Source organism: Gymnoscopelus braueri, assembly GCF_963280865.1.
Source record: "Gymnoscopelus braueri genome assembly, chromosome: 9".
Taxonomy (NCBI): Eukaryota; Metazoa; Chordata; class Actinopteri; order Myctophiformes; family Myctophidae; genus Gymnoscopelus; species Gymnoscopelus braueri.
Window position 1 is genome coordinate 35,477,450 of NC_137610.1, and position 21,720 is coordinate 35,499,169.

A 21,720-nucleotide genomic window follows, 5' to 3' on the forward strand; every position below is an offset into this window, starting at 1 on the left:
AAATCGATTCTGATTCATGTAGTTCTGGTCCAAATCAGTACTCCACATAGTTGTCACCATAGCAACACTAGTGCAGTTTCATGCCTGCTTCATAGCTTACACATCTGTGTGAAATGCTAGATCTATCTGAAAATGATATATTGGAACCTAAAATATGGAGCTACTGTAGTAAAACAGTTTTGTGTTGATGTGGGTCATGTTTTTAGTCTGGCATCCTAGGAAGTGTAGAAAGCCTTAGCTGAAGTTAGCTGAATCAGCTGTGGGGATAAAAATGTTACCAAAGGTTTGGCATACAGTATTTACTGTCGATAGTGCCAGCATAAAGTTGGCACTATCTCTACACACATTTTCATTTCAGCACAAAATGTCCCCAAATATGAACTTTCCTTAGTTTTAATCTTGTAATCCCCATGGTGTAAGCAGGATATCCGCTATGAGGTGTCCTGTTATCAAACATTAATAGAAAAGACAGAAGTGGTAAAAACTTTTGTAAATCATCACTCTTAGTATTTGAGATGTAGAGTGTCCTACCTCAAACTATTATAACCTCTTGGCACTTCACTGCAATCCTCTATTTGGAAACACTTTGAGATGCAGCAGACACAGTAGAGTAGACAATTCAATGGAAACTGTTGAGTCAGGCTCGTAGTGCCGTCAGCATCGGTGAAGTAGAGGTTTGATTACCTGTCCAACCGTAATTGAAGCTGATCCAACCCATTGGGCGAGGGATGGGTCGTGCTCAAAATCTTTGCCCTCTTCCCTCAGGCTCTACATGATCATTTTCAGACTGAGCGAACTTGTTTTTATTTTTTCATTAGTCAATGACAACAGAGAATACCTGCAGTGCAGTAACAGACAGTTAGAAACATTCACTTGCCATTTACAATAGTTGTTACAGTCTAGTCTAATGTAGGATGTGAAACTTCTAATAAGTGATTCAACTGCTTGACCGCTGTTTTTCAGTGATATACAGTATAGCATATTTCAGATTTAAAGCTGCAATCTGTACATTTCATGTCCCAGTCCTACCCAAGATTCAGACCTGGGTCTCCTGCATGGGAGACCAGATTATACCACACTTCTAAGATAAAAGGTGTCCTTGGTGTACTACCATACACTACCACAGATTGGTTAAAATAATGTTTTATTCATTCAAATAAGTTTGGATTGCAGCTTTGCTATATCAAGTGGAACACTTTCAATCTATTGTATCATACTGCTGACAGTGAAGTTCATCAGTTGTGGGGATTCTTCTCGGTAAACTGGGCAGTGTAAACTTAAGCATTACCCTTAGTACCCATTCATCAATCGACTTTTAAAATATACATACATGTTGATGTTATTATAATACGAGTACATTAAAGGTTTTGTCTTCCCCCTCACGGACTCAGTGCCGAGTGTTGTGGCTTTTGGATCCCATCTACCGGAGAGCGTAGAGTTTAGATCCTATCGGCAGTATCCAGTCACTAAATAGATTTTTAATTCATACACACATTCTGACAAAAACACATAAGTAAAGGATCTACTTGTGTGTCCTCGCTCCAAGCTCCTCGGGGAGGCTCCTTTCAGCTCTTTGACAAGTTTGTTTTCTTCCGGTTCCCTTAGAAACATCAGCAACACTCCAGCTCGCTGCCTGTGAATTCAATGGATACCTGGTCTATTCACACATTCTCTAGTCTATAGGGCTTAGTTGAATATTACACAGACTTTGTAGTAGGGAGTCTGTTGCATGTCCAATCTTACTGATTCAGATATTTGCGTTCACAAATACTGGGTATGTTTAGATAAGTTCAGGGTTGCAGTGCAAGCGTGGGGTACTCAGCTCCCCAAGGTATAAGTTGAAGTTAGTTTAAATGAACAAAACTATGTTAGTGCCTGCCTTTACGTGGAATATGACTGACGGGGATAAAATGGCTTGAATTCTTTAGCAAATCTCCACAGTTGAGTATTATGGGATACAAGTTACAGCTATCTCCTTTACTTTCAGCGTGGTAACCATCCATGTAACTCCATCTCTGGTAGAGGTAGAGGTTATTGACATTATACTTCAGAACCCCGTCCCGTCTCTCTCAATCTATCTATCTCTCGCTCTCAATCTCATTCTCTTTTCTCAGAACTATTCTTCTGAAATTCCCCACTGTAAAAATAAATTGGGTCGATACCTGTGGACTGAAGCAGAGGAGAGGAGTTTGACCTTTCGTAGCACACATAAGTAGCAGACCATGAGCAGACCACCTCTGAAGGAGTACATTTCATCACCTTGGTGACCCTCCATGGTGTGTTTTTATGACCCAGACCAGATGTTGCCTCCAGCTGTCTGTCTCTCTTTTCAGGCTGCACTTAAACTTAAGCACTGAAAATGGGACCGATAGCCAGACACACCGCCACCAAGCATTTGCCCGCTGGGGTTTATGAGAACTAAATACATTCCAATTTACACAATTTGGGAATTCCATATCAGAATGTGCAATGAGTTCAAAGCGTGATGCAACTCTCTCTCTATATATATAACACTGAATACACCTTGCAGCAACCAAGCCCCCAGAACTACGGTAGAATAGTGAAGCGGCCAAGCCTGGTGGTCAAATCTGAGAATGCACTTAAATGCTACTGCGCGTGCGTCTCCCGTTTTGTGCGCATGCTCACGACGTGTCACGACCCATGGATTCATTCCATTGGTTCATATTGGTTCCATATTGGTTCCTATTCTTACTTCCGGGTGCTTCAAAACGCCACTGAGCACATTAATTGAAATGATAGCTGGGGGCGGGGCAATCCGCCCTCTAGTTATATTATACCTCTATGGCAGCAACACACCAATCTGCCTGTCTGCAGGCAGCTATTCTTGACATTTATACAAAAGTAATTTAACAAATCAGATTCAGACTGTACATCTCTGTTGCGAAAAACCTGTAATTCCACAAAAAACATAATAAAAAAATTACAATAATATTAAAACATTATAAAAGAACAGAAATGTAAGAATGAACAAAAAAAAAGTATACAATATGATATTAAAATTATAAAACAATAGAATCAATACGGTGTTCAATCGATCTGAACATGCACATGGGCATTGACAATTGACCTACAGTATACAGGGAGTGAGGAAGCTGTTTCTTCACTTTTTCCAAATTTACACAGTTTATTTGCATTTTCACCACAGGATTAGTTGTCGTGATCCAATAGCCCGGATGGGCGGTGCGTGGAAATGCGGATATGGACTAGTTACTCTTCATCTCAGACCTTCAAGACTATGTATCTTAAAGGCTCTACCTTCAGGACTCTAACTTCAGGACTATCAATCTCCACTTACTGTATGACCAGGATGACCTCTAGGGCTCATATCATCAGGATTCACACAGCTATCTCTCAACACCTACCAGGATCCAGACACATACTCCAGGGTTATGTACTTAGAATTAGTGAGGAGGCTGACAGTGGCATTATAAATTAACTGAAGTCTGGAAAGGTTATGTTTGCTTAAGCATGAGTAGAGTGAGTTACAATAGCCTAGAAAGGATGTGATGTGACAGAATACATGGATCTTAGTCGTTCTTTGTAACTGGGTAAAACAAGACTGGACTATTATTTTAATATTGTGATTGAAATTACGATTATTATCAAAAGTGACACCAACATTTCTGCAGCAATTGCGGCGGAGAATGAATCAAGTTATGGTGAGATGTTATTTTGTATGGTGTCTGGGCCTATAATAATAATAACTATGGATTCTTCTGTATTGAAGGAAATTATTTAACAGCCAGATCTGAACTATAATTGGTTTATAAAAGGGGGGGTCAAAACAGAAATAAAGCTGTGTGCGTGTCATCTTCATTATAATTTAAACTAATATTGCATCTACAGATTATGTATCTTAGTAACATGTAATTGAACAAAAGCAGTGAGCCAAGAATTGACCCCTGAGGTACCCCACAAAACAAAGTGAAAGTGTGGAAGATCTGCAGTCACAAATACAACACTAATCGTCCTTTTTTTGTCTATCACAGTACCTGACTGAAAATTGAAAATTGTAACTGCGGTCAGATCTAAAAGTATTAAAATAGATGAGTGGCCAGAGTCAGCTGCTAAAAGAAGATAATTGAGCCTTTTGAGGAGTGCAGTCTCTGTGCTGGCCCACACTAAAGCCAATCTGAACATTTCCAAAGAGACCATTTCTGGTCACAAATTAAATTACTTGTTTTGCAACAAAGTTTTGAAGAATCTTGGCCAGAAATGGAAGTTTGTTGATTAGATGAAAGTTGTTCAGGGTAGTATGGTCTAGTGAGGATTTTTTTGAGAAGCAGTTGCACCATTGCAGACTTAAAATGATCAGGGACAGTGCCAGATGTGAGAGAGGATTTGCTTATGATAAAAAAATAAAAGGACAAACTAGCTGCAGGACTTCTTTAAGGAAGCGGGTGGGAAGGATATCAAAAGAGCAGGATGTGGGCTTATTTGTTATGGCTAAATTATCAATGATCTTCATCATGGGGTATTATTTTTATTAAGTCCTTTTATCGCAGCATGTGGTCCCCTTCAACATGCTTTATAATTTACAGCATCAATTATTATTGTCCTTCACTTTTCATTTTCTCATTAAAACTTTTTAAAAACAGTGCTCGAGCTTTGTTTAGCGTGAGACCAGAGAAGACAGGCTAAGAGACCATTAGGGATGTGAATGGCCTGCTTAACATATGCTCTTTGAAATAATGCTTTTGTCTGGTTAGTGTGCATATTCTCACACACACACACACACACACACACACACACACACACACACACACACACACACACACACACACACACACACACACACACAAAACACATTTAATGCAGACACACACACACAAAACACATTTAATGCAGACACATGCCCACATACTTGCATGCAGGCATGTTGCACACGCATATATTTTTTTCTCTTTCTCTCAATTTGTCCTCTCTCACATACAGCACAGGGTCACACGAGCATGCGCAAGCCAAACATACACCAGCTACAATTACCTCATAATGAAGGCTGTAAAAGTGGCTGCTCCGTTTTGTATGCCGGGTAATAGTTTCCGCATGACCCTTTTTTTTATCCCATGGGAGAGGGGTGTTGTTCTGATGGATGAAAAGGGAAGCAATGAATGACGGGAAGGATCAAACAGGCTGTTATTTTTTTCCATTTCTCCCTTTCTCTACATCTCCCACATCTTGCCTTTTCTCTCGCACTTTCTCATCTCATTTTCCATCTTCATCTCCTCCCTTCTCTCCCACTGTTTGAACATTTCTCTGTTTTAGCTCCGCTTTGTCGTCGCCGTCCCCCCTCGCCTCGGTCTCTATCACTCCCTGCACACACACACATGCTTTGACAAAGACTTTAATACTCAAAGAATAGCTCCTTATGCTCTACCCGTATGTAGTAAATCCTTTGCAGAATATGTTGAGATATTTCTCAGGGAAGTGACTTATCTAAAAACTTGGCTGTAATTTCTGCTCCTGCTGGGCAACAGGCCACTGCTGTCTGCTACAGTTTGCTTTTGTGCCGCTATACTATACAGTAGCTTTTCCCTTTGGAATGAGAGCAGGAGGCAAGCTGGCGTAAGGGATTATATTGCACACACAGTGAAAAAAACACAGAAGTGGAATGGAAATAACTGGTTTTCCCCGCATTTAAGTGGTCATTTGGATTGTTGCGGTTATCTAAGATACTGATGCATTACCATGGCAAAGGTCATCCGTGCACAGAGCAATGCCCATTTGTATGGCAAAGGGGCATACAAAGGTATTATCACTATACTATAACAGTCATTTTATGTCTCCTATAAGGAATATCACCAGGTTTGTTTTGTAGGTGTGTCTTTCTGTTTATCTGGAGTTTGTCTATGTCTGTTGCTTTTCACTATCTTGTTATGGCATTGTCATGTATAATGTATTATGCAAAACATGCATACACTGAGAACAGCACACATTATGATGACTAGAACTTCGGCCGCGCTGCGCGCGGCCTCAGCTCTATATCATATGATTATTATATTTGATTAAGATATATGATCTTATAATAATCATGGGGCACGTATAATCATTATCTAATAATCATATAATATAATGAATCATCATACATCTTATTAAGTAATGTGTTCACAGAGAGACAGATAGGCTAGATATAGATAGATATATAGTTAGATAGATAGATAGATAGAATATTCGTTTTATGCTGATGGATAGATAGATAGATAGATAATGTACATTTGTTTGTACTCAAGTACTGTACAAATGTGAGGGGTTTTAACTTTACTGGATTATCTTCAGTTTTCAGTACTTGTACTTGTACTCGACTACATCTCAGAGGCAAATATTGTCCTTTTGTAAACTGTAGATGTATATAATTATTACACAACCTGCATTAACCACTGTATCCCTATATACTTTGGCTATTTTAAAATAGCCAGTGTACACGCTCACAACGCGTGGCTTTGCGAGTTGTTGTGAGCTTGTAGATCAGCTGTTTTCTAAAGATTTTTCAACATGTTGACTTATTAGAGGTTGCACATGAACTCTGCAGCCGCACTGTGTCTCTCCAAGGCTGGTGATCATTTAGCTCCATAAAGAACCTCTCACTCCGCTATACAGCTCCGAGATGAGGTTCTGGATCCTGGATGATGTCGTTCTCATCCAGGATCGGTGGTATGTCCGCCAAGGCTCCGCTGTTTACCCTTTTGTATACATCGTATCCCAAAACTAATGGTAGATTCCAAACCGCACGGATGTTTAAGGTTTGGTCGGCTGCATAATATTTTAGGTCTGCAGCGAAACTACCTGTTTAAATCGCTTATTTAGTCAGCCTGTGGCCATGTTTCCCATTCAACCCGGAAAACCCCCCTACGTCCGCTGCCAGTACTGCTCCCGGTTTGGCTACAATGGGAAACATGGCCACAGGCTGACTAAATAAGCGATTTAAACGGGTAGTTTCGGAGCTAGTGATCATTTGGACGTGACATTGTGTCACAAAATACACCAAAATAACACTGTTCAACGGGCTAATTAGATTGCATTGATGACATTGACCAGACTAACGTTCATACAGGTTGTTGATAAGATGTTTAACATAGCCAGCTCAGCTCGCCCTACTCTCACGGAGCCCTGTTGTTGCTGCGTCTGCCTGTAATGGCGACAGCAAGCTCTCTGCGATGCCAATGCCATTGTCTGGAAACTGGCCTCAGGATGACACGACCAATGAGAGTGAGCGCTTTCGTTGTTGCTAAGATACGGTGTCTGGCACATGGGTCTCTGGCCCATAGCTTGTGGATCTCTGTCACATGATTGGCGTAGCCTGCGTTGCCAGGTCTGCCTTTTGTATAATCGATTTTGGTCTTATTTGGGCGCGCATTTGGGCTCGTTTGCATAGACCACGGCAGCGCTTGTTTCTTTCCCGTTTGACTGATGTGGCAAAGGTGCTCAGTTTGGTGAAACGAACCATCCGGAAGTAAATTGCGAGCTGGCGAAGTGATTTGCATAAGTATTGGGGCATAATGCGTTTCATATAATTGTACATCCTGCAAGTACAGTAACGGTATGGGAAGCAGGTATGCTGGGAGGCAGAATATTGAGGAATTTTTGTGAAAAGTTTGGAGTTAGTTGGGCCATGGGTCTGCTTGGATACCCTCCACATGCAATCATTTCGTCTCCATGAGTTTGCTTGTCAATTATAGTGGGAGGATTCTGATGATTTGTTATGGATTTGTTGTTGTTTATATTGTCAACATACTGCTCATACTCTGATTATATTTCAGGATGCGCACCTGCTGTATCCTATCAGAAAATTTCCCTTGCTAGGCCTTACACTAAGCTATGCAAGACCATGAGTTTCATTATTTAATCCCATTAAGAAGCATCAGGTTTGCCTGGCATCTCACAGCATGTCATTGTTATTATTAGACAAATGATAGGGAAATGAATAGATTACTCAAAGATGTACATGTTTTTGTATTCACACGTGTGTGTGTGTGTGTGTGTGTGTGGTGTGTGTGTGTGTGTGTGTGTGTGTGTGTGTGTGTGTGTGTGTGTGTGTGTGTGTGTGTGTGTGTGTGTGTGTGTGTGTGTGTGTGTGTGTGTGTGTGTGTGTGTGTGTGTGTGTGTGTGTGTAAACCCAGGTGTGGACGTGTGGGGGTAGTGTAGAGGTCCTACCCTGTTCCAGGATAGCCCACATTGAACGTGCACACAAGCCCTACACAGAGAACCTCACGGCACATGTACGTCGCAACGCTCTAAGAGTGGCAGAGGTTTGGATGGACCAATACAAGAGCCATGTGTACATGGCCTGGAATGTTCCACAGCAGGTGAGAGAACCTACTGTGTTTATTTCATGGTTTGCATTTGTGGTACCCCTCAGGTGGTACGCCTCCTTGTTACCCACCACACCTGAGTTTTGCTTCAGTGTTATTGCCTTGATTTGTTTGTGTTTAAACCCTGTTTGTCATTCAGTTGGTGCTGAGTTCTTGATAGTACTTTACAGGTACAACCGGTGTCTCTGAAGGTTCACTCTCTATGTGTTCGACATTAGTTTTTGAAGGTAGCTGATGGCAGTGTTATAGTGCTAATTTTGGAAGTGGGGGAGCGCACCTCTGAACCTCTGATTTTCAGTTTGTAAATAAATGTAAAAAATGTAGCCATGCCATCCACTGGCTCCTGGTGAATCATGACCATAAAACATTTGATTCTGTCAAAAAATATTTGAAAACCGCAAAACAAATGGTATTTATTAAATATAATATATAATATGATTAAATATTCAAATATTTTTTGACACAGAATCAAATGTTTTATGGTCATGATTCACCAGGAGCCTGGATGGCTTGGCTCCAGGCTTAAAATAATTTATATGGATATTTTCGGTACATTAGTCAGTCCTTACTTTTGAGATGGTAGGAAAGGGAAAGCTGAGAGGTAAGGCGTAGGAGGAGCACTGTGTAAGCCTGTTTTGAAAATTTCTTAAAAATAATTAAGTTTATACTAGTATTATTCCCTGATGGCTTTGAAGTTCAAAGCCACCAGGAAAACCAGAGATGGACAGATGCTTTTCAAAATGTCATAAAAAACACACCTCTATACTTTTGTCTCATGCTGTGTTCCTCACAGGAGGAAACCACTCACAGTACTCACTCTAACCCAGCAGTCGGTGGTAATAGATAGACACTTTCATTGATCCTGCGGGGGAAATTCAGGCGTCAGAGACTGATGACGCAGGTGTGAACATTCTTACACGTACCTACACAAGCTGTGATCATTCTGTCACTCAAGTTCAACAAAGGGCTACCTGCCTCTGCTGCCTGTGAAAGGCTTTTAGTGTGTCTAGATTGATTCAGCTCAAGAAAGGGAAAAAAATGGCGCTCAGTTGGTGAAGTTGTAAACATAGACATATAAAGGCCAACTTAACCGCTTGAAAATAGGGAGTTGTGATGATTTTAATTGTGGAGAGACGTCTGCTTCAATGGACATAAATGCATTAGAACAGTGGTTTTCAACCTTTTTCATATCAAGGTCCATTATTTATTCGGCATTTGAGCCACGGAACACCGTTTGATGAGCTTTAGCCTCTCACACCCAAAACTTAGAATATGTTGTTATCGTTCAATAAGATGCTGTCAAAATAACAATTCTTTACGTTCTCTAATTGTGTACCTGTATAGTAAGTAATGCAGATGTTTAACAATTTGACTCTTGAGAGTGTGAAATGTTATACTCAAGATTTAAAGATAAGGGTCCATTTGGTTATCAACTCTCCATCATTTAGCTGGGGACCACCTGGAACCCCCTCAAGGACCACTGGTGGTCTCCGGACCACTGGTTGAGAACCATTGCACTGACAAGTCTCGGAAAAGACACACTGTGATTGGCCAGTACGCGCTGTGAGCGCTGTGATTGGCCAGTAGTCACTATGAGTCTCAGTTTGCCTACGCTAAAATGACGGCCGCGATACCAGTTGCTCCAACGAACTGCAGAGGCCAATGAGGTATCTAAGTTTCTATATCTATGGTTGTAAAGTGCCTTTTGACCACCATGGAGTCTGGGGTTCAGATCCACCGCGGTGCAGCTGGTTTGGCCGAGCGTCTGTACAAACACAATTGGCCATGTACTCCTACGGAGGCTGGGGCAGTGCCTGACAATGAGGAATGAGGAGTGCCTGACAATGAGTAGTCAGTAGGCTACAACACAACAGCATTGGGTGGAATTAATTGGCCTAATGACAAAATTGGGGAGAAAACTCAAACACTAGCCATTCTGCTGCACAGCTGCAGTGAGTGAGATTCCAGCATTCCATAGCCTGGGGGGACAGACCTTCTGATTGGTTGAGACGCAGTTTCAGACTGAAACTTCAAAATAAAATGACGAAAAAAACCATTAATATTGTAATGTGCTGTAGTTCTTCTTCATTGCATCTCCCTTAATTCCTATAGATCCGATTACTGTATCAATTGCCATTTTCAGTTCCTTTGTTACTTTGCCTAAGTTTGTGGCTACATTTTGGACAGAGTTTCAGATAACCCCCATTCATTTACAGTACATACTTTAGAATGTATTATCAGTTCATATAAGATGTACAGACCGTTGTCCTGCCACAGTCCTTGAAAGTCCTTGTGCCGGGTGTCGTGTATATAAGGTCTTGATGATCAAGTGGTGTAGTTGTTCTCTTAACGGCCCAAACTAAACCACCTTTGAATGAAGCTATACAGATATGTATGCATTGTCACCACTCTGAAATTACACCCTTCTTGTCTCTGGACAGTTTCAGGATCTGCAATTTCTTCTGGTAATGATATAGCTTAAATATGATATAGCCCAAGGATATTTTGCTTGTCTTTCAAGTCCTCTTCCTTAAGCATTAAGGGCGATTTATATTTAGTTGTGTGCCGGTGTCTCACACTTAGCCGGGCTACAAGCTCACAATGCGAGGCATTGTGAGCTTGTATATCGGCTATTATCAGTGTGCACACCGATCTCTGGCACACAACAAGCAAAGTATAAATCAGGCTCCATTTCTCCTCAAAGGTCAGTGATTCAGCCGGATTGTCAAAAACATACCTGCCGCTATGTGGACGGAAAGGAGGGGGGGTTTCACCCACTTCTTTACTCTTGTAAACCTGTCATGTGACAATTAAGTCGATTTTTCATTCTTGGTTTTAACTGTTGGTTTATTTGTGCATGTCAGAATATAATATCATGTGGAGTAGCCTAAAGAGGACGTAAATCAGATGTTTAAATCAGGGCCCATCTAAGTGAATCATCATCAGATTCATTTTTGAAAGAAAGAGGCTCATGTAACCGCAGACTGGAGTCAACTGCACACCGTGCCAACATGGATAGCTGCCGCAAGATGGAAACTTGCTTCAGAACTGACAGAATTGACAATACAATTCGATAGTATGTTGTCTTGTAGAATGAAACCTTGCTTTCCATGTCCATAATTCCATGCTACATTAAAGGTAGGGTAAGTGATTTGCGTTGGTTAAAATAATTGTTAAATAGCTCTATATTCTGATAGTACTCATTGCTATAGAGTGTTTGTTCAGTATTAGGAGTCTCCTTGTCTTTCCACCTCTTTATTAAACAGAAAATGTTTCAGTTTCAGTTTAATTTCCAATTTTATCCAACCAGGACAGAGAACTCAATCAGGATACAGATTAAACAAGTGAAATTGGAAGTGATGACACTAAGAAATGAGCATGCAAAATTGGAACTGGAACACTATACAAATTAAGCTTAAAAATGGGTACTTTCTCCTGATTGGCTGAGATTTTGACACCTACCGAAAAATGTATTTTCTGTTTATTAAAGAGCTGGAGAGACGGGGAGACATCTGTTACTGAAAAAACACTCTATAGCAATGATTACTATCAGAATATAGTATTTTAACCTTTTAACAAAATACTTTTTGTTTTAACCAAAAAATATCACTTACCCTACCTTTAACCAAATAATGGGAACTTTATTGGTTTGGCGGAGCTGCATGCTGAGTTCGACCCAGTGGTGAGCATGAAACAGGCCAGACAAGAAAAAAAAGATGTATGCACGTCTATGGTGGAAGTGCATATCGTCATAACTCCATTTTGACGCTTTTGCATTTTTTTCCATAAATCAGGGCCATTGAACACCCCTTAGGTCTGTGTGTTGGTAAAAAAAATATTGAACCAATGAAAAGCATTAAAAAGCGCTTCTGACAAAACCAGCTAACTCCATTGGATCCTCAAACTTTCTGCTAAACCAGCTAACTCCACAAAAGGGGGGTGGAGTTAGCTGGTTTTGCTGACTCCAGGCTCCACCCCCTTTTGACCTCCAACCTCATTGGCCGCGTTTCCCAAAGAGATTCGTAGAGATGCTGCGTTGAGCATCTGCGCAGGTTCTACGACGGGTCTTACGTGTGTCCACACAATCTGCGCAGTACCCTAGCAGGCACGTAGATTTCAGCTCATGCGTTGCCTCCGCAGCTTGCGTAAGAGCCTCCTACACAGCTGAGACTCGGTGAACCCTCATTAGTAGCAGTGTTGCCAGATTGGGCTATTTTAACAAAACTCATTGGGCTGGAATAAATAGCCTTGGACGGGCACATCAAATTTGGGCTTGTTAAGTTAAAAACAAGCCCAAATGTAATTATTAAATTAAATCAAATTTAAATTTAAAATGAACATATTTGGCGGGTTATTATTAGCCTCGATCATGTCACCAGACTACGCATAATTAAAGAAATAACCGAATTAAGGAGGGCTGTTTATTGAATTGGGCTGGTTTTAAGTTGTGCTTGAGCTGGAAACTGCTGGAAACTGTCCACACACACACACACACACTCACACACACACACACACACACACACACACACACACACACACACACATTTAATTTATATATGTATATGTATATGTATGTATATATATATATATACACATATATATATATATATATATATATATATATATATATATATATATATATATATATATATATATATATATATTGCGACCGGGCCGGTGCGTAACGACAGCTTGCAGATCTTTTTTTTTTTGGGTAGGGTGAGCGTCCTCTATGCATGAACCCGAAGTTTACAAATTGTACTGTACTCTCACGAATGATCTCTGATCTGATCATCTGATAAAAATATTAAGCAAGCCAAGTTAACTAAAGGACGTAAGACCCCAGTTCCCCTCACAAAGTGACAGCTGACGTCTGCAAGATATAAATGTATATGAAAAAAATGTTTTTACCAAAAGTCACAGCATTTAGTATGAGTCGTCCACTAGCCTAGCGGTCTAGGCGCATGTCACACAATTTGGGAATCCATCAAGATAGCTGTCGCGGGTTCGACTCTAGTACCGACGACCTTTACTGTGTCTCTCTCCCCTTTTCCTGTCAGTCTATTGTCCTGTCCAAATAAAGGCAAAAAAGCCCCTAAATATATATTTTTAAAAAAGGACGCAGAATGTCCCATTTCCCAAGTTTAATATTTTTTTTTTTTAAATAGCAGATTGCAAGCTCACAACGCCTCTTAAGCTTGTAGATGTAATTTAATGCATAAATATATTCAAACGTTGTATTTAGAGTGGACTGCTTCAGGACATCTGACAGTTGGCTCTGTCACCTCTTATGAGATGATCGGAATTTGCTAGAATTTATAAACACCGGATCCATGCATATATAGGGAAGCAGTGAGCTGGGATTGAACCCGAAACTCCCACTCACCAGCACGACACGTTACCAGTCATGCTAATAAGCCTGAGCTCGATAGCCAGGTCTTTTGACGCCCTTTCTCGTTTTGTGTTGTTGAAAGTCTATTCTCGGAGGTGGGAAGCCTCTCAGCACCCCACCTACTCTGTAAAATACACTTTTTGGGCAGAAAATAAAATATGTCAGCGAGACGGAAATTATTTTTATTTACTCCACAGTGCCCTCTACAGATTTTGGTTAATGGTAAGTTCAATCCTACAGATCTGTAGAGGGCACTGTGGAGTAAATAAAAATAATTTCCGTCTCGCTGACATATTTTATTTGCTGCCCAAAAAGTGTATTTTACAGAGTAGTTGGGGTGCTGAGAGGCTTCCCACCTCCGAGAATAGACTTTCAACAACACAAAACAGCCTTTGCTTTGGTGAGTAGCGAAATGGTTTTGTTTATTTTTACTACTCTTGAGAACTCGCAGGGCAGCGGAATTCCTTGTACACGCGCAGAGCGAGGGGTCTTCCAGGGCGTTAGAGGGAACACACTAACGCTCTGAACCAGGGCTACGCTGCTTAGTCCTTTATGCATGAACCCGAAGTTTACAAATTGTACTCTCACGGATGATCCGATCGTCTGATAAAAATATTAAGCATATGGCAAGTTAACTAAAGGTATATAAATGATGCTGAGCTAAACATGTTTCCTAAATTTCGAAGTTTTATAGTTAAACGTTATGATGAAAGTCCCCAGTTCCTCTCACAAAGTGACAGCTGTTGCGCTCAACATTTTTATGAATGGTTAAAAAATCTTTTGAAACTAGCAGATCTACAAGCTCACAACGCTTCACAAGCTTGTAGATCTGCTATTTTCAAAAGATTTTAATACATATTAAATTTGGGAAATGGGACATTCTGCATACCTTTACTTTTGGTATTTTAAGTATATTTAATTTACTTGCATAATGGGGACACTTTAGTGTTTTATTTAACTTGCAGATGTCAACTCACCACTGTAATTTCATTCATAAATATATTATTCAAAAGTTGTATTTGGAGTGGACTGCTTCAGGACATCTGACAGTTGGCTCTGGTATTTTTATGATCCATTTCACTTTCGCAAAGGGTGTTTAAACTGCAGTGTAGCGGCAGACAGCACTACGTAGTTTACGTCGGCTTTACGTAGACTTCGTCCAGGAGGTCTTTACGTCTATGCTGTCTCGCGAATGTAGTTTTAGCACACACGTAATGAGAACCTACGACGATGGTGCCTCCTGAAGCCAGTTTAGATGCCACGTAGAGCACACACAGCTGCCACTAATGAAGATAGATCGTGGCGGGGTTGCTACTGCGCATGTGCGTGGAGGCTCTTACGCACCTTCTAGGCTGCGCATGAGCTCATTTTCGTTTGGGAAACCTGGCCATTGTGAGCTTGGAGGTCCATTTAGCTGTTCTTATAAATGATGAACAAAACCTCCTAAATCCACTTTCATTTCCTGAAAAATTAACATTTTGGAGTTAGCTGGTTTCTGCCGGACAGCAGAGATATATAGCCTAATGTATTTAGTTTGAAAATACCATTTCATGGAAGCAAACCAAAACATCCACAAATCTTGTTCGTGCACGGGGGATGGGGGGGCTAATATGGGGGTCCCTACATTGACCAGGGACCGCTCCTGTTTTCCCTCTACACCAAATCACTTTGCTGAAAATAGCTGATGTACAAGTTAACATTGCGCTCACCTTGTTTCATAACTGCAGTGTTGCCATGGCAACTGCATTTACCTCGCGGGATCAATAAAGGTCTATAGATCTGTTGAGTTGTTCTCACTGAAGGATGTGCTGAAATAAGTTAAAGATTCTATGAAATCCATTTTCACTTTTGTACGTTTTTTGGGGGGATTTATGACCTCAATTAGACCCAAAAAAACTGAACTTTGAACATTCAGTGGAGCCCTTAGCCTTTCTATCTTGTAAATTTGCATTAGAAGAAGCACAACTGATAGTTTATTCAAGGTGAGATTGTAACAACAAAAAAATTGAAGATTTTTTACAGTGATTGTGATGTATGCCGATACAGATCCACGTTGTGATCTGGAGTTTCTGATTATCTGGTGCAATTGTCAGGATTTCAGTCTTAAATGGGTGGCATCCCACAGCCAAAGGCTCAGTGGTGCATGCTTCTCTGTAAAGCTATCTCTGCATTTGTGAGTTCATACTGTGTGTGTGTGTGTGTGTGTGTGTGTGTGTGTGTGTGTGTGTGTGTGTGTGTGTGTGTGTGTGTGTGTGTGTGTGTGTGTGTGTGTGTGTGTGTGTGTGTGTGTGTGTGTGTGTGTGTGCTCCCTTCTCTAGAACTCGGGTATAGACATTGGTGACCTCTCTGAGAGAAAGGCCCTGCGGTCTAGACTCAATTGCCGACCATTCACGTGGTTCCTCACCAACATCTACCCTGAGCTCAGATCCTACAGTGACACCATTGCTTACGGAGTGGTGAGTTCTCTTTGAACCCTTCATTTTCAGCACTCCCGTACCTTTTCAGACTGGACCTTTATGGCTAAATAACCTTTGTGACATGACCATGTCACTTGACATATTATAAACTGAAAAAAGTGTTGACTATGTCATTTGGTACTTAACTTGTATTGATGCTGGCTTGTGTGATGAATAAGTTACATTTGAATTTATTTGAGTGTTGCCCTGGAATCTAGACTCAACTGCGCTAGTAGTAGAAATCTTACCATCCGATGATCCACAGAAACAAGCCCACAATCAATTTTGGAGCACAAAGTTGCCAGAAACACAGATTCCTGTACTCCATCCTCAGTCGTTTCCACTAGTCTAGACGCTTCTCCAGGCAGAACATAAAGAATTGAGTACTATTCAAATCAATAATGAAATACTGCAGGAACAAGGCACTGTTATTAGTTTGGTCAAAGAATCAAGGTCAAAACTGAGAATGGATAGGTGGATTTTCATGAAACCTGATTGTGACTTTTACCAAGGTCACTGTCAAGATCAGCATTAGGTAATGTGTCATATCTCATGGAGAGACATAGAGAGATTTTGGTGCAGGCAGGATTTGCACTTCCAGGTGCATTTATTGTCTCCGCCAGGCCGAAAGGCATGGCGAGAGAGTATGTTTTGCCCCCTGTCCGTCCGTCCGTGTGTCCGTCCGTGTGTCCGTCATTCTGTCTGTGGACAGCTAATCTCCGGCACCGTTGGCTTGCTCGCAGTGAAACTGTGCACACACACTCCCTGGATGCCACAGCAGAACCTCTGCCCCAAATTTTTCACATGGGCCTTTTATAGCGCCACCAGGAGGCCGATTCGTGCAAAACATATTTTTTGACAGTACTCCTACAGATTTTGTCCAAAACTCCCGTAAATCGGTACACACACCCCTCATTCCGGGTTGCTAGCAGTGGTGTGAACTGTGAAGTAACCCAGTACATTTACTCAACTGTACTTAAGTACAAATTTGAGAACAGCTTCTGCACTGCGTTGGAATCTGTCGGACGGACGGATGGACCGACCGACAACACTATCGACTGCTGCCAACTCTGCAGCATCTATGGAAGACACTTTCCAATAGCTTTCCATCAATTTGCTTGGGAGTGCCAGGAATTGAACACATTTTCATCGTGTGGTGTAAAGATTCAGCGAGCAGCAGTAGCGTGAGAGAGCAGCAGTAGCTCCCTTGGGAGTGCTAGCTGTGCTAAATGCTAACCGCATGGAATAATAACAAACAATTAAAGAGTAGTAAAGTCTAGCTCGGTGTGGCTCGTTTTCAGCCAGGATCCGGGTTGGATTAGGCGGGGCTACTACCGCAAGAGCAGGGAACACTCCATCCAAGAGCCCTGAACTCTCTACGGGACCAGTATTCTGCATGATGGCGGCAGCAGCCGGGCGTGGGGCTGCTAGCTTCTCCGGCCGTACTAAGCCTGAAGTTTACCGCACGACAGATAATAAGGTGATTGTGGAAGATGAACTATTGAACTTCCTTGTCATCAAAATGAAAACTTTGAATCATGATGACATTGTCTTGCTGGCCTCAAATAACTTCAACTCGGAGTGGATCGAAGCCTCGAAGAAACTACTGTTTGAGATGTGTCCTCAAACGGTGCAGCGCTGTGTTGCTCATAAAGGAGTGCAGAAGGATGCTAACAACATAAAAACATGCTTGAAGGTGCTAAATGAATGTGGGGAGAATATACCAAGATTCGTATCCCACTACCTGGATGAACTCCCACCAGTATCATATGACCACATTGATGTTTCGGCATTGCTGGGGCGGATGGAACAGCTGAATAAAGATATGTGCTGTGTGAAAAAAACGCTCGAAGCTCAAACAGATGCCTGTGAGGGGCTACGGGCGACAACCATGGCCATCAACGACAGAGTGTCGGCAATCGAGAGGCCCCGTGGACAGACCAGCGTGGACCCAGGGGCTGGGTACGTGAGGCCATGCAAGAGACGGAGGCCTGCAGCTGAGAACGCCGACCAGGAGGTAGCAGTGGCTGGAGGAGGCTCCAGCAGCGTAGTGGGAGTTGTGTCTACACCACAGGCACCTAAGTCTCCCCTATGGTCCCGGGTCGTGAAGGCAGGACACCGACGCAACAAGGCGACACCAGAGCAAATACCAGCTGCACGCCAACGTGGAATACAAGCACCACAGAAACGGGAGAGGAAGAAGACGCCAGGTATTGTTGGAACCGGCCCTGTGAGTTCTGACATACATGTCATAAACACGAAGATGGTGAGTGTGTTTGCCACTAAGTTCGCCCCACAATTGGAAGCTAACATGCTAGCTGTGTATCTGAAAGAGAAACTTAACCGAACAGTTGCTTGTCGGAAGATTGAGTCGCATTATCAGAGTAGATTCAGCTCATTTCACATCACTGCTGAATGTAATGAAGTGGCTGAAATGTACGACCCAGAACTGTGGCCAGCAGGCATCTATGTGAGACGATATTTTGAGCCAAGACGGCCAGCTACCAGTGGGTCGCTTATAGGTGAAAACACTACAACGAATAATATAAATAAAGTGATCGCTCCTGTACAACACGGGGATCAGTCATCTACGGATGAAAATGCCCGTAGCACATAAACAGTATGATGCGGGTGGTGTCTTATAACACACGGGGCCTACGTGTGGGGCACAGTGCTGGTGACAAAGCGAGGCGGCTGGTTGTGGATAAACTATTGGAGGAATGTGACATTCTGTGCTTACAAGAGACATGGTTACCTAAACAAGACCTAGAAAAGCTGAATTCACTGCATGCTAACTTTCATGGAGTTGGAGAGTCTACTACTGACCTCTGTGATAGAATAGCTCATGGTAGAATACCAGGTGGTGTGGCGATTCTCTGGAACAGTAAATATGATCCTCTGGTTACAGTGATTAGACTAGAGGTAAACTGGGCCATTGGTATAGAGATCAAGTATGAAAATAGGTCATTTATTATTGTAAATATATACACACCTTATGAATCATATCAAAATGAAGACGAATATCGCAATAGATTGGCATTTATTAATGCATTCATCAAGGACAATGCCACAACCAGTGTCTATATCATTGGTGACCTGAATGCTGATATATCGGATGACAAATCTCTGTTTGGAAAATGTTTACTGCAATATTGTAATGATAATAATCTCATATTGACAAGTAAATCACTATTACCTGAGAAAAGCTATACATATATTAGTGAAGCATGGCATACAGTGTCATGGCTCGACCATTGTATATGCACAGCTGATGCACATGCTTCTGTTGATAACATAACTATCTGCTATGATCTGGCCACCACAGATCATATCCCGATTATAATGACCCTAAATGTTGAAAATATCCCAGCTATAGCTGTGGATAACAGTAAAACATACACAGGGAGGCTGGATTGGACTAAGCTAAGTGAGAAGGATATTAATCACTATACCTCACTCACAGACAAATCATTAGACTCTGTTAGACTTCCTAGAGAAGCCATGCAGTGCAGTGACATCAACTGTAAAAATGTGCATCATTGTAGAGATTTATGTTCTACTTATGATGTTATCATTAGCATTTTAAATGCCTCAAGTAAGGGTCTTTACAATGATAAGAAAAAGGAGTTCAGTATAAAACCAGGTTGGAATGAATATGTGACTGAGCTACACACTGCTGCTAGAGATGCTTTTAAAGTATGGTCAGAATCAGGTAGGCCAAGACAGGGGTCTGTGTTTGAACAGAAACAGGCCACTAACGCCAAATACAAGTATGCTGTCCGATTCATCAAAAAAAATGAGGACACAATGAGGGCTGACTCACTTGCCAAAAAGCTGCGCAACAACAGCTGTTTTGATTTCTGGCAAGAGGTCAAAACCTTAAACAGTAGTAAAACTCCCTTACCGTCATCCATTGAAGGTGTGTGTGGGTCTGGCAACATTGCAGAACTGTGGCGGCAACACTATTATGAGCTGTTCAACTGTGTTAAGAGTGACTCTTTTCTGGTGGAGAAGGTTGACCCCACTGAAAATGTGACAGTTAGAGCTGAGGAAGTCTATAACACTATAATGAAGCTAGAAAATAACAAAGCTTGTGGCCCGGATCACATCTCAGCTGAACACTTAAAAAATGCCAGTCTGAAGCTTGCTCCTATGCTTGCTCTATGTATTACTGGTTTCCTTAACCATGGTATCCTACCAGATTCCATGTTAGCGGTACTACTTGTGCCAGTTATTAAGGACAAAGCTGGGAAAATAAATAGCATTGATAATTACAGACCCATTGCTTTAGCTAGTATACTCTCCAAAGTATTGGAGAAAATCCTGTTGGACAGACTGGATAGGTATATTACCACAGCTGACAACCAGTTTGGATTTAAAAGGAAACATGGCACTGATATGTGTATTTTTGCTTTAAAGGACATTATTGCTAAATATAGAAGCCAGAATTCCACCATGTTTCTGTGTTTTATTGATGCTTCTAGGGCATTTGACCGGTTGAATCATTTCAAGTTATTTGACAAAATGTGCCAAAGAGGGGTACCCAAGTACATTATAAGGATACTAGCCTTTTGGTATGCACATCAGACTATGCAGGTGAAGTGGGGAAATACTGTGTCCGAACATTTCTATGTTGGTAATGGTGTTAAGCAAGGGGGGATTTTATCTCCTCTATTATTTAATTTATACATGGATGGGCTGTCTAGGAAACTGAACCAGTGTAAAACTGGATGTGTCATAGGTGACTCTGTAGTCAACCACCTTATGTATGCAGATGATTTGATTATCTTTTCCCCGTACAGTGCAGGCTTACAACAGCTTCTCAGGGTTTGCTCCCAGTATGGCATTGATTTTAATATTAAATATAATGCCAAGAAGAGTAGCATCATGATTGTGCGAAGTAAAGATGATAAAAAGGCAGTATTTCCTAATTTTATTCTCAGTAGCAACATACTACTTGTGTGCAGTGAGATTAAGTACCTAGGACACTGTATATCCGATGATCTCTCTGATGACAAAGACATCCATAGACAAAGATGCAAATTGTATGCCCAGGCAAACATACTAATGCGGAAATTTCACAAATGCTCTGTACATGTCAAGGTATCACTCTTTAAAGCATTCTGTACACCATTGTATACGGCTCACTTATGGAGTAAATACAAAGCTAGCAGCATGCGAAAACTAAAAGTAGCATATAATGATGCTCTACGGTTGCTGGTGAGGGTACCAAGATGGCACAGTGCCAGCCAGCTGTTTGTAAACCTGGGGGTACCTACCTGTCAAGCCCTGTTAAGAAATGTAATGTACAAATTCATATGTCGTCTTGAAAAGTCTGACAATCATGTTATTAAGATTTAAATTAACCCTGTCAAAAGTTCTACTCGGTACTATTCCACGATATGGAGACATTGGCGTAACAGCCTCTACGGACTTTGAAAAGCTGTAGTTGGACTGTTTTTATGTGTTTTTTTTTATTTCTTTTTATTATTTTATTGCTTTTACTGTGTGATTGTCATGTTTTGCTATATGGACCCTGAGT

At 41.4% G+C, this 21,720-nt stretch overlaps 1 protein-coding gene across 1 annotated transcript in view; it reads left to right on the plus strand.

Annotated features, from left to right (window-relative positions):
* The window catches only part of LOC308091895 (polypeptide N-acetylgalactosaminyltransferase 18-like), a gene marked incomplete at its 3' end in the record, with an annotated part of 163,321 nt that overhangs the window by 92,246 nt on the left and 49,355 nt on the right, over positions 1–21,720 (plus strand). Inside the window, exons 7-8 of the mRNA XM_080437641.1 lie at positions 8,139–8,324; positions 16,041–16,178. Coding sequence (XP_080293767.1) covers positions 8,139–8,324; positions 16,041–16,178 — 324 coding nt within the window. The remainder of the gene's footprint in view (positions 1–8,138; positions 8,325–16,040; positions 16,179–21,720) is intronic.